We start from the raw sequence: 13,958 nt of genomic DNA, 5'->3' as shown, positions 1-13,958 counted from the left end.
GGATTTAAAAATAGGATTTAATGGATAATTTACACAACAGGTAGGACACTAACACATCTCGTACTTAAAATAAGGCTATTTTTTTATTTTCTGGAGCTGTCAAGCCAGCAAGAGTGTTATTGTCCCTTTAAAAAGATTTTATCACAATTTTAGAAAATTACATTCCGTTGAAAGTGGAAGGATTCATGCTGCCTTCTAGTACTTGATAATACTGTACTTAAATTGTTAAGGATGTTGTGCGGAATGTTTTAAATTGCTAAGGATGTCATGCAGAATATTCAAGTTTTTCCAATAATAAGCCAGGAAAGAAACATGTCTCCAATTCCTTTATTATTTGTTTAATTTATTAATTGTTTCATTATTGTTATTTTTACAGATCCACATGAAAACCATGCCAACGTCTATATTTCGATTGTTAACAGGTCAAGATACTCCTCATTATTTATAGTAGATATGTTACTACATTGATCAGTATTCACTCAATGACTGACATCATGTATATATCAATCATAATATTCTATTATCAGGGTTTGAGATCATCAAGAAACTCAGTCAAAGTTATCGAGTCTGGCAAAGAAAAATAAAGTGATAATGTTTGTACATTAATGTTTAATTATCGTGAAATATTTTTTGTCTTCTTACAAAGATAGAAAGAAAACATATTTGTTGATAATATGTTAATGAGAGTTTAATGTTTCTATTGTGATTACAGAGCCATTTTACCAGTATGGAGACTGTTTGTTATAGTGCATAATATTTAAAAGCTTATAAAGAATTTGTGATACAAGATTTTGATAACCAATAATCTAAATGTATAATGCATTAAGATGACATTAGAATCAGATTAAGGTGTCAATTTCTTTCCTAATATTAAAACACAATAAGATTGTTATTAGAAAGATATAGAAATAAATAAGATTGTTATTAGAAAGATATAGAAATAAATAAGAGAATAGGAAAGAGTAAACTAATGTATTGTATACAACTGTCAAATATATTCTTCAAAGTTTTTTATTCGATCCTTTAAAAATGTTTGAATAAAGGAATAGAGTATTTTCTGACTTTAAAAGAACCACAGTTTTAAAAGATGATACGAATTGAAATAGGTTAGAGAAAAACAATCACTGGAAGAACATTTAGTCTTTTTTTTTTTCTCGAAACTATAAAGATATTGTAGGAATAAAGAATTTTCTTGAAAATAGACTTTAAATAAAGCTCAGTCCAATCAATGCAGAAAAGTATTTAAATGAAGCATGGTTTTTAAAGGTGGTACGAATAAAAATATCTTGTAGAAAAAGAATCACTGGAAAAACATGTAATCTTTCTTTTTTTCTGAAAACTGAAAATATGAAAGAAATAGAGTATTCTTTTGAAATTAGACAGCTTTAAAAGATGATACAAATCAAAACAGCTTAGAAGAAAAGAATCAATGAAATTCTTTGAAGAACAGTTGTTTCTGAAAATGAAAATGATTAAACTAGCTTTATGTGTTATAATATATATAATAATACAGAAGAGAGTTATTTTTTTACTTTTGATTGAAACTGTAGTTGAAGAGAGTAAAAACAAATATTGAATTTTTATTGATTTGATTTTTGTACATGGTGATGAAGAAAGTCAGATCCTATAGAATGTTTACTTTCCATCAAAACTTCATGTTCCTTTACAATAACATTTTTAAAAGATAAAAAAAAACATTCTTAGCACAATCATCTTGTTGTTTTTTCAAGACAGCTGGAGGCAAATACAGTTCTTTTAATAATAAAATATGATCACAGAATAGACAGCTCTAACATGCTACATTTCTTTTCTCTTTATTGGATCAAATAAACCAGAGAAATTTTATAATATGAAAGCTGTGTTCATCAATTTCTTATTCTGGTATTAAAAGTCTGAGACTTTGGTAAGCTAACAGAATTATAAATATAAAAGGCTATTAATAAAACAAAATTAAAGTAATAATAGGAATATTTATTGATTAGCTTCAGACAACTTAGTTCGTCAATTTAAGATTTTATTAGGTTATATGTCGATCATAGGAAATCCAAGAAAATCATTTCATAAAATTTATCCTGTTAATTAGGATACGATAATGTTATTACCGATATTAATATTCATGATTTAATTTCAATTTTGTGTGGTAAAACCCAATAACGGTAAATTGAAGTAGCTATTTGCATAATGTATATTGTAAAGGAAGTCTGTTGCACACCAGGGACTACGTCTAAAGTAGAGTTGTCTGCTAAATAATGATTGTCTCGTAAATAATCTCTTCCGTGTAGATAATTTTGATAAAATACATTTAGATTTTTTTAACTAGATAGTAATACTATCCACGCAACATAAATCCCTAATTAGACATTTGGAAGAGCTGGGTTGGTCTGCAATAGAACAGACCTCTTTCTTAGCCCTGCCTTCCCCGATTTATAATGAAATCCTTGTATATTGTTTGAACATAGATCATTTTGTATCACATACTTACTACCTACATACAATAGGTAAATATTTATATAACATTATTACTTTTCATAATTTACATTTTGAAATTATTCCAAAGTAACTATGTACTTCATGCATTTAGATGCCATTTTTTAATGTGCATTATAATAATGTCTCACATCATATATATTTGTTTTTATGCATAAGCGATTTTGAAATGATCAAGACAAACTATTTGCTTACTTTTATGGTAAAATTGTTGTAATTGTTGTAACAAATGAAATCTTCATTGGAGGAATATTGTGAAATTAGAATCTCTATAAGGTATATCAGTACATGGTCCTTGTCTACGATATCACCTATGGTGGAAGTGGACTTAAAACTTTAGGAACGAATGAAAAAATGGCCCAAATCCATTCCATATTTATAAAGATATATAATGCATTAAACCTTCTGTCAGATTCGGTATCCTCTACAGAAAATATCATGTTGAATTTTTTTAATTAAATGTGAAATAATCAATTAGTATATTTTAATATGGATTAAGTTGTGAAAAATTAGATTTTGTCTAAAAAAAATAAATATTTGCATTCAGTGGCTTTCTAGAATGATGAATGACCAATAGTATTAGTTTTTCATGTTCGACAGCTTTATTAGCAGACAGTTTTTTTGGGGGTTTTTTTAATGTAGAAGGAAAATTGGCACAATAGATGATGATAAATATTACACTTTGATCATAATGGTTCAGTAATCTCGATCATTTTCAAATCCTCTACCGCTTTCTCACTTGTCAATATTAAGTCATAAAACTTGTACAAAATCATTTGCATCTTAATTTGCCATAATAATGTAAAATTTACATTTGTATAAAAGCCATGATTGTGTTCTGTCACTATTTTCCCTAGCTATAAAATATTCTTGGAGAATAAATTAGTAGAGCGGATCCATTTCTCCTAGTTTTTATTTCAATTGGTGGTTAGTTCAATATTTCTGAATGATATTTGGTTTTATTGTCAAAAGGTGCATTATAGTATTTATTCTCTAAGAAAAATATTCTTAGTAATCATCACTTATTGGCTTCAATATTTGTTTTATTGTTGTATTTTGAAAGATTTGGAAATCTTTCAGAATATGTTGGGTATGTTTATTGTAACATCATGACTATACATGTACCCTTACCTCCTTGTATATTTCTGTATATTTTATGCATATTATGTATTATATGTACATTGAATGATTATGGATGTATATTTATTTTGTTGATTTTATGTTGTACGTAGCCATATAGTGCTTACAATTTGTTTGCCGGCATTTTAGACATTAATATTAAATGTGTTATTCATGTTCTATATAATTGAATAATTGAATAATAAATAATAAAATGTATGTTTATGAAATTATTAAGTGCAATATAAAAAAACAGTATCGGAACTAATCTAATCATACCTATATTTGTTCTCAGAATGGATATTTGGGCATTCTTTATAGTCCATCATAACAAGAGGTCTATACTTTAGTGCTTGGCGTAGCTTTAATTGTCAGTTTCCTGAGCAGCAAAATATTTAGCTTTATTGTCATCAGCATAAATGTGTCAAAATATTTGGAGGCTTACTTCTCAGGATATATTTGCATAATGATTTTAGTGTTAATTGCTGATTATATGCTCTGTATTGAGTATTTAGTTTATTCGACTAATATTTTATCTTTTACTAAATACTAACTTTTCACGGCATTAAGGTACAATAAGAAAATGCATTTATGTACATTACACTTTTAAAGAAACTTTTTTTGTGCAAAGCCAATACACAAATTTAATTTGTATTAATTTATTGGTTGGAAAAGTCAGTGCTGTTAAGTAATTATACAGGCCTTTTTTTATATCTGTAAAAGAGAAAAAAAGGATTTAATAGTAAATTGGACAAAACTTAAGGTTGTTTTGAGAAACAAAACATACTTGCAAGTGTCGGACACCTAATATGTAAGAGTGATTTAAAGGTCTAGTGTGAGATATGAAATAATATATTTATGTTGCACGATGGTGTCAACCTGAGTCTTGTATCAATATATTACACAATGTTTTGCTCAAGGCCTTTAGAAAACTTAAAATACAGATACCCATTACCGTATGTGAATTTCTATGAAATAATCACACAAGTTCAATATTTCGTCACATTGCCTGTACATCACGGGATAATGTCACATCTGTATTTTAGATACAATAAATGTACTTTAATTTGTTCTTTATTCCATTAGAAAAAACCCTGTTTACCCTGAATTAAGAGTGGTTTAATGGTTGATAGCAAGACATTAAGTAATATATTGATACTGCATGAGGGCGTATACCCGAGTGTTGTATGAATATATTAGGCAATATCTTGTCCTAGATTTAAACAACATCAAATACAGACAAACTGCACTGTTCTGGACATGCATTTCAATGAAATTGTCATGGGCACATTGCCTGTACATTATTGAAAATAATGGTACGATTATGTCAAACATAAATGGATGACACCACATCTGTATTTTAAGGTTGGATATTGACAGAACCAAGCTTTATTGATACCTACCCTATTCTTAAAACTGTAATGATATAATGTTGAATGTCTGTGATTCTATGTATTATTTATCTAAGTGCATGTGTTATGTTATTAGTATGTAGTACTGTTATGTTTTGTTATTATCAGTTATATTTGTGTTTAATTTGCTGTGTTGAGAGATTGGTTGTAGGTGGAATGAAAGTGGATATGGATGCTATTATTAATTAAATGTGCAGTCATTGTCTCGGGCAAACTATTTCAATAAAATTGACATTTCAATGACACAAAACATATGTTATCTTATTGTTTTTTAAAAGGATTTTCCTCTCTTCTGTGTGCCATTAATTTTGGTGCAGAAAAGTAGCCCATTTCATTCGTTCATTCTCTTGTAGGGATTCGTCCTAGTTGTCCGAGGTAGGGTCTCTAGTCTTTTGTATGGGAAGAAAACAAATATTCACCCATGTGCACATGTGGCATTGCTTGTAAAGAATCTGACAGGTGAACGTGGTAGTGACACTCTACAAGAAATGACAAACTCCCAGTTTTTGTAAGCACCATATATATTATTTTCAAGTACTATTGTTATATTATATCATACCTTCTGTGTTCAGAATATTTGCACCCCTAACAGTCTTGACCTACCAACATGCATGGAGAGATTTATTTGCCCGATCATTATGCACTAAATCAATTTATATAAACATAAATTGTTTTGTTAAGATTTATATAACATAAAAGCAACTAGTTATGGTTATTAAAAAGAGTATTCTCCCTTTTTATAAACAATGTGTATCAGGGGAAATGACTCTTGTTTGCCGAGCTAAACCTGTTGGAAAGAGAGAGAAATTGGGTTAACGTCCACTCCACACAAACTAGTTCATTTCGGGACAAACATGGTTCTGTATTATTTCAATAACTAGTCTGTGCATAGGGGTCTTTAGCAGTGGGAGGAAACCGGTAGACCAGAAACCCCATGTGATTGAACAGGCAATCCTCGCTACTCCTTGTCAAGTACAAACTGGGAATATAAAACCATGTCACTTGATCAAAAGTGTATGTCTTTTAGATGTTCAGCCCCCACGTAAACTTATTTGATTTAGAAGTCAAAATAAAATAGTGTCGACCAGTGAAATACAAACTTGGTGGCGCGCTGACTATTAGCCGAGAGATGCCTTTTATTGGCCAAGTAAGTTTCCCTAGGGTTTTTCCTGTGTGGATTCTCCTTATCAATGATGCAGAACACTGAACCTGGCAAGGAAAAGGATCTAGTTGATAGGAAGGTACGAAAAACTGAGGTCCTGTATACCCGTTTGAGTGCAGGTAAAACAAATACATGAAAACACTGCTGTCCAGACCAAATTTTCCCCATACCAAGTTGTATGTCCTTCTAAAATAGCCCAGTTGGTGCCGAAAAGTAGGAGACAGAGATCTAAATTGGATTTAATGTCCACACAACATAAACTAGGTCATTTCAGGACTAACATATGGTTCAATTTTATTTCAATAATTGTCTTTAGCCGTGGGAGGAAACTGGAGAACCCAAAGAAAGCCTACGAGGTTGATCAGGTGACCCTACTCCTTGTCATGTTCAAGCAGGGAATAGAAACCACTCCACGTGATTCAATGACAGACCTTTTGATTTCTTGCATATGCATTAAACCACTGGACCACCCAGCCCTCCAGAAAAGTAGGACATTATAAACCCCATTTCATTTTTTTTTACAAAATTGGTTATATCATGTATATGGTGAATAGTAATATCTCAACACTAGCTTGTTCTATTGATGAAATAGTTTCAACAAAAACAGGTTGTCATCGCACAGAACAAATTAACATATAAAATCCCTTGAAATCAACACATTTTTGACCCAAATAAAACTAGATGAAGTTCTAGTTAATCGTGATTATCAAGTCACTCATACAATTCACTGAAATTCCTTAGAGTTACGCAACTCCAAATCAGGCAACCATTCCCAATGGCTCATTATTTTCCTTTTAAATTGTGAGACAATGCAAATAGGTATTTTAAATACTTCAACACACTTTTATTTACATGTACGCTGTCCTGTAATATCTTACACAGTCCCCTTAAATACGATGTATCAAAACAATATTCCTTAAAGTAATGATGCATGGCTTAATCAAGATTGATTATTTAATGTTTAATTAAGAAAACAAAATCAAAATGCCAAAACTTGGATTAAATCAGATTTAAAAACAGGCCCATCAATGTGGTTCACAGAAAATAAAGATGGCGGCCTTCTTGTTACAACTAGGGAGCAGCATAGATTGATGGATTTTTCAATTCGTTACATCTTTGTAAATACTGAACAGAATTGAAACATTTTTGGACTGATATTCTTATTAAAGATTCAACTTTCACTAGTGGTATAATAAGTATATTGTCTTTTACTGAGTAACATAACTCATTTGTGCAAATATAATATTTCTGAATGGTACAATATATTTAGCAAAAACCTCTCTAATAAGGCTATATCTTCACATTTTTGACTTGCATAGTGAAACTACCCACTTTTAGCCACAGGTACCCTGTGAAATCTTAGACTACTCTTATCCCTGGTAATAATAATAATTTCTAGGCATGTCTTCATGTACATCAAGTAATGTTTGTCCGGCATCCGATACCTGCATGTACTCAAAACAACATGACAAAAATATAAAAAAACACAAATTTTTGCCACAATATTTTTATTGTCATATTTTTCTACATCAAATATAATCGCAAATAAATAATATGTGATTATACATAACAGATTGTAATTCCTCCTATTTTATGTGACCCTTTTAATATAACAATTCATATACTTAGTAATATATAGTCAAATGAATAATATAATAATGATTAATGTGCACATCGAAATATGAACAAAAATGCATTCACAACTTTATTGACAACCATGTAATTTATATAAAGGACAAATAATATAAACTTTCAATTTGCTGACCCAAGTAATATAAACATTCAATTTGCCGACACAAGTAATATAAACTTTCAATTTCCTGACACAAGTAATATAAACGTTCAATTTGCCGACACAAGTAATATAAACTTTCAGTTTGCCGACACAAATGCCATAAATTTGTACCATGGATCAAACATTTAGCATTTTAAGAATAAGCAGCTTTAAGCCTTTAAGTGTGTATCATCACAACGGTGTGAAATACTTGTCAACACATCTGTGAAGGTCATCTATAACTAGTGATGTTTTAATACAACCTGAGGTAAAACTCGACATAAACAAATCTCGTATATAACCTAAATTCTTACAAATTTCCACAGAATGAAACCTTGATTTAATTTTGGTCATCAACTTAAACCAATGACAAATATACCAGATTTAAAGTCGCTGGGATTTTACGCAGATTACCAAGGTTAAATGATATTGTTTTTGGCACGTTTTTATGTGGGATAGCAAGGATAAATCGGCTTAAGGGCACAATGTACTAAATTTATTGCTGGTCACCTATACAGTGCTAATGTTTACTTTGTCAATATTGATCTGTACATTCTTCTTTGATACAGACACATTTACTCTATTATCCAGTATTTTTTTTTATCATCATCCAGTATAGAATTTTATATCATATTATATTAGGGCAGCTCATATATATTTTGGAATGTTGAATTTATCTATTTTTGATATTAATATTTATATAACTGACAGGTCAATGTAGTATTTGGCTACAAAAATTTAACATGAGTATATCACCAATTCTGGGGGATAACAAATCTATAACTTCAAATATGTACATATAAAAATAGCCCAGTGTATAAATTATTTCATCATCAAAAATTTATAATTATTATTCAATATCTTTCTTCTGTATTTAAAGTATTTTTAAATTTTGTCATCTAATGTATAGGCCTATGATTAGAGTATCTCAAGTAAGTGTTTGATTTGACTAATCTAAAATAATAACTTCATTTTACTTTATCATAATAAACCCAAACATTGATAATACTGGTTTAAATTAGATTATTTCTTAAAGCTGCTGAGTGTCATTAACATATTTCAGATAATATCAAACTTTTCATGCTTAATCATTGCTATAATTTACTGAAATTGATTACTTAAACATACATTATGTAAGAGCTAAATCTTCCTATTGCAGTCTTTCTTTACGCCTTAAATGTTATTAATTAGACGTTTATTAAAATGACAAGACCATAATCAACTCTCGATGCCATTGAATGGCTCTGATTTTAAGTAGATTAGAACGGTTCGGTCATTTAATAATTCAATTTTAAAATGGAGAAGTGAGGCTAAGACTTGAATAATCAGTGCCGTGCTTAGGATAATAAACAATCAATGCATAGATCTTGTCAAAACTACAAACAGTGATTTCTTCGCTCAGAATAAAGTAATTGGAATGAAATTTTCAATATATTCATTTTACATTATCTATTTTTCAACTATTATAGCATGAACGGCCAGTTCTTTAACAAAATCATACATAATCTATCTTTGACATTTAATAGGGAAAATCAAACCAAAATTTCAATGGCAGATAAACTCCTATCGGATCAGAAAGAGGCCCATCAAAAGATTTGACCCAGCATCTATACGTAACACTAGCTTGTAAATGTCTTTTGCAGAGGATGATGAATATTGTGAAATGTTCAGTACTTCATATCTTTGAATGGTCACTATTGAACGGAATTGAAAGCTTTTTGGACTGATAATAACTGAGCAAGGTGTTTAAAATCCTTTAAATGACCATCAGCAGCTTTTACTATGAATCTTTAAAAATCAGTTTTAGACAACATACCATGTACATTTACAAAAATAAATAAAATATACATTATTACATATGTTGAACAATAAAATGATATAAACATTTAATATAAAAAAATATTTCATAGTACTTACATATGCTGATTGTATAGAAATACACACAATTACAAAAAAACTACTGAAAATCTATTTTCTTTTTTAAAAATTAATATACATTTATCATCTTTAACTAAAAGAAAACGTCCAGATATCAAAATCTTTATGCGAATAAGCCAACATTTAGTCTGTAGAGCTACGTATCAGTTGATTTGGCTGTTTCTGATGTAACAGACAGTATCAAGGATGATAAAGACCAGAGAACACATGTGAAATTACAACCGGTGTCAACTCAATAGCATATAATTCGGTCCCATATGGTAGTACAAAAGTTAATTAACATTTAAATTGATATGCTCTAGATGGAAAGTTCTAAGTTTTAACTGAAAAATATACCAGTAGTAAAACAAAATATTAAAATGATATTAATAAGTCTTAACCATACATTATTTTCTATTGACAAGAATAACTAAATGTTAACTGAAAATCAGCAAAAGTACAATGAATAGAAATAGTTGAATATTTTTTTGATAAAATATTTAGAAGTAGATATACACGATCTAGGTTAGTATTACATGTAAGTAGACATACAGCAATAATACATTAAATATAAAATAATTAAATACTAATATCAGTACACAAAACAAACCAACAACACAATAGCTAGCAAGATACAATTTATATACAAAAATTTCATAATAATAGTACGTGTTTAAAAAGGTAACAATTTAGTTATAAATAATCATTTAAAGATATAACAAACCTCAAGTTCAAAGAACATCATTTCTAAAAACATTTCTATGTTTTCATAAGTATAATACATTAATTCAGGTTTGGTGGTGGCTAATATTAAAGATGCATTATGTATGATTTAGATAAAGAGCTGCAGTTTTGAAATAGATAATGAATAATGAATGTATTGAAAATTTCAGTCGAATAACTTTATTCTTGGCCAAGTTATAATTGTTTGAGGTCTTAAATGTAGCCTCAATTGTCAGGTTACGTTGCCATAATAATAAACAAAGTCGCGATTTTCAGCCATTTTAATGTGCAATGGCGATGATAAAATGACAGACATTGTCTAATCTACTCAATATCTCAGTCATCTGATGGCCTAGACAGTTGATTATGGGCTCGTCGTTTGAATAAATTTAAATTATATAACATTAGAAGCTACAAAAACGCCCTGCAATAAGCAAATTTATCTCTTGCATAATGCATCTTCAAAGATTTCTTGTTACCATGACTATTTGGTGCTGTGACTACTATGATTATCATGACATGATGAGGTTGTCATGACTAATCAGCGTTGTATTTATATAAATGTGGAAGACAGTGTGAACTATCACATTTATTATACTGCATACATTATAATCAATGAGTATAAAATTCACTAGTTTATACACTGGTTAAATACTGACTTTTTCTTGTATAATTTGAATAATCTGAAAACAATTTCAAGAACTGTATAATAAACTTGCTGTTTATGGCTTATTAACAATTATTTAATATACTGGTAGAAACACTACAACATAATGACAACTGCTAGAAGTATATATATAATTACAAAGTACAAATTTAAATGAAAAATGTGATTTTCAAAAATGAAAAATATCACTCAAAGTGATTCTGAAAAAAACATTATAAAATGGAGGGAAAATCGTTTCAAAATAATACATACTTGTGATAGACATCTTAAAAACGGACAATTTCTAGTTTGAGATCTTCAAACGATTAAATTATGTTGAATAGAATATCAAACATATGAAATCTACAATCATATAACAACCAGTAAAAAAACAGGTTGTATTATTATTAATATCAATATAATACACGTTCATGTACTTCAGATCTGATTCATCGTATTTAAATGCTAACAACCTAACTTTTACAAATGGTAGATATTATATTTTGATAGAAAGCTTTTGATTTGAGCTGGGTATGGAATTAAGTTAACAACACTTCGAATTGGTGTGAATTAAAAAAAGAAAAACAAAAAGTCATTGAAAATGATCTAAAATAATAAAGTAACAACCTAAGAATATCCCCACAGAATAATATGGTTTATGACTATACAATATTTTAAAATAATAAAATAAATGTCTTTCAGCTGTATTAGAAATAGTATGAAAAATGGTTGCTCTAGGGGTTCCAATAATGTTCTTCTTTTATTAGCGTTTAACATCTGCTTCCACCAAGGGTGATATTTCAGACAAGTTGTATTAGTTTCATTATCTTAGCGCACACGTAGGGGTCTTTCCTGTGGGAGGAAACCGGAGTAAACCCACGAGGTTGAGAAGGTGCCCCTTTCTCTAAGTCACATATACTCAGACCTGGGATCGAAATCACGACCGCAAGCGAGAGATGACCAGACCTGCTAGAGCCTGACACTCTACACCACTAGGCCATCTCAACCCCCTAGATCACATGTGACCAATACACTTATTTATATGATATCTGGCAATGTACTATGTAAGACTAATTATAATTTTACAGTTCATATACCAGCTACCTACAACTGTCTAGTGTGGAACATAATATTACAGTCTAATAACAAACTGTGACTTTGAACGTGCACAGCCAGTGATGAATATAACCTGCAGTATGAAACTCTCAGACCAACATTGTTGCCAACAGCTCTATGGCAGTCTAGGGTATGCCATACCATGACAATGTGAAGATGAACATTCATTAAAGTTTAGAAATTGCTACCTTTCGGCAATCCTGTCAGATTCAATGGAAAAAGTGAAATCATCCACAAGAGATTCATCTTTTTTAAAAAAAGGTAGTTTTTTAATTAAATAAGCTAGTTGTCTTTCTTACATAAATAGGCTAGTTTTTCTTACATAGATAAGCTACTTTTTCTTACTTAAATAAGCTACATAAACTTGTAATTTTTCTTACTTAAATAAGTTAGTTTTTCTTACTTAAATAAGCTACATGTAGTTTTTCTTACTTAAATACGCTGGTTTTCTTACTATAATAAAAATAAGCTAGTTTTTCTTACTTTAATAATATAAGCTAGTTTTTTACTTATCAAAATGAAGAATATTAGAAGAAGGTTTAGTAAGAAGTTAGTTATGGACTAGTTTCTATTTAGTAATTGATATGGCTTATTTCTATCACAAACAACACAAATGTAATATTAATTAAGTAAATGTACAAAGACTACATTATTTTACAAAACATCCAAGTTTCTAAGTAAAAGGTACAAAAGGTACAAATAGAATTTTCATGCAAATAATACAATCAGTGACAGATGTGTCACAATATCTCATCCAGATACTCAGATGTTACGTGGTGTGATGTCATAGTCATATTTTCTCAAATTGCCTAACTTCATAAATTTAAATATTTGACATGATAATTTATAACAGATACATAATCAAATAAACCATGTGTTTGACTTGTATCATAAATAACAAATAACATTTATAGACAAACTAACTACCTATAAATCAATACACTGGAAATATTTACACCGTTTCTAAGGCATCAGGACAATGCTGGATAACCTTGGCTATAAGTCGATCAATGTAGCCTTTCATATCAGCATTCTCATTCTTTAATGCTGAAAATATAAAAATCATTAAATTAAAAGTTTGATGACAATGAACAGGAAACAGCTACCTTCATTTCACATAAAGAAGCAGTCCAAGATATATCTGGGTTAATCAAATGGATTAATTCTATGTGGAAGACTATTTGGAACCTTCCTAGTCTGTGGTACATTTTCCATATGCTTTTGGGTGATACGTCTTAAAATTCCATGCTATTCCCAAGGCCAAGATAACCATGGCTACATACTTGCATTTGTTATACTTGTAAAAGATAGTCGCTATTGCCAAGTCGCTCATACAATTCAAGAGAGATTTCCAAATGTGAATTAACTTAACCTTGTCAAACAAATCTATTTTATTTTTGCTGAAACTTTCAGACTAACTATTTCTTTAATGTTTAGCATTTAATTTGTAGACTTTTATCAATAGGTACCCTGTGAAATATATTACTGTATCTTTAATTATCAATCATATTCCTATAACATAACTGTACAAAACACTTTACAAGATCACCTTTATTAAAAATAACATTTAACTTTCAAATAAAACAAAAAGATGTAATTTAA

The 13,958-nt window shown here is 29.6% G+C and overlaps 2 protein-coding genes across 8 annotated transcripts in view; one reads left to right on the top strand and one right to left on the bottom strand.

The window, feature by feature from the left end:
• Nucleotides 1-5,753, top strand: part of LOC126817331 (golgin subfamily A member 6-like protein 22) — a 108,088-nt gene extending 102,335 nt beyond the window's left edge. For all 5 annotated transcript variants that reach the window (XM_050544200.2, XM_050544197.2, XM_050544196.2 and 2 more), the window contains one exon: nucleotides 377-5,753. In XM_050544200.2, coding sequence (XP_050400157.1) covers nucleotides 377-448 — 72 coding nt within the window. In that variant the 3' untranslated portion in view covers nucleotides 449-5,753. The remainder of the gene's footprint in view (nucleotides 1-376) is intronic.
• Nucleotides 5,754-7,677: 1,924 nt separating this feature from the next.
• LOC126819758 (uncharacterized) overlaps nucleotides 7,678-13,958 on the bottom strand; it is a 29,179-nt gene continuing 22,898 nt past the window's right edge. For all 3 annotated transcript variants that reach the window (XM_050547956.2, XM_050547958.2, XM_050547959.2), the window contains one exon: nucleotides 7,678-13,403. In XM_050547956.2, coding sequence (XP_050403913.1) covers nucleotides 13,309-13,403 — 95 coding nt within the window. In that variant the 3' untranslated portion in view covers nucleotides 7,678-13,308. The remainder of the gene's footprint in view (nucleotides 13,404-13,958) is intronic.

This window comes from Patella vulgata, chromosome 4 (assembly GCF_932274485.2).
Source record: "Patella vulgata chromosome 4, xgPatVulg1.2, whole genome shotgun sequence".
Classification (NCBI taxonomy): Eukaryota; Metazoa; Mollusca; class Gastropoda; family Patellidae; genus Patella; species Patella vulgata.
This window is presented reverse-complemented; position numbering and strand designations above follow the sequence as displayed.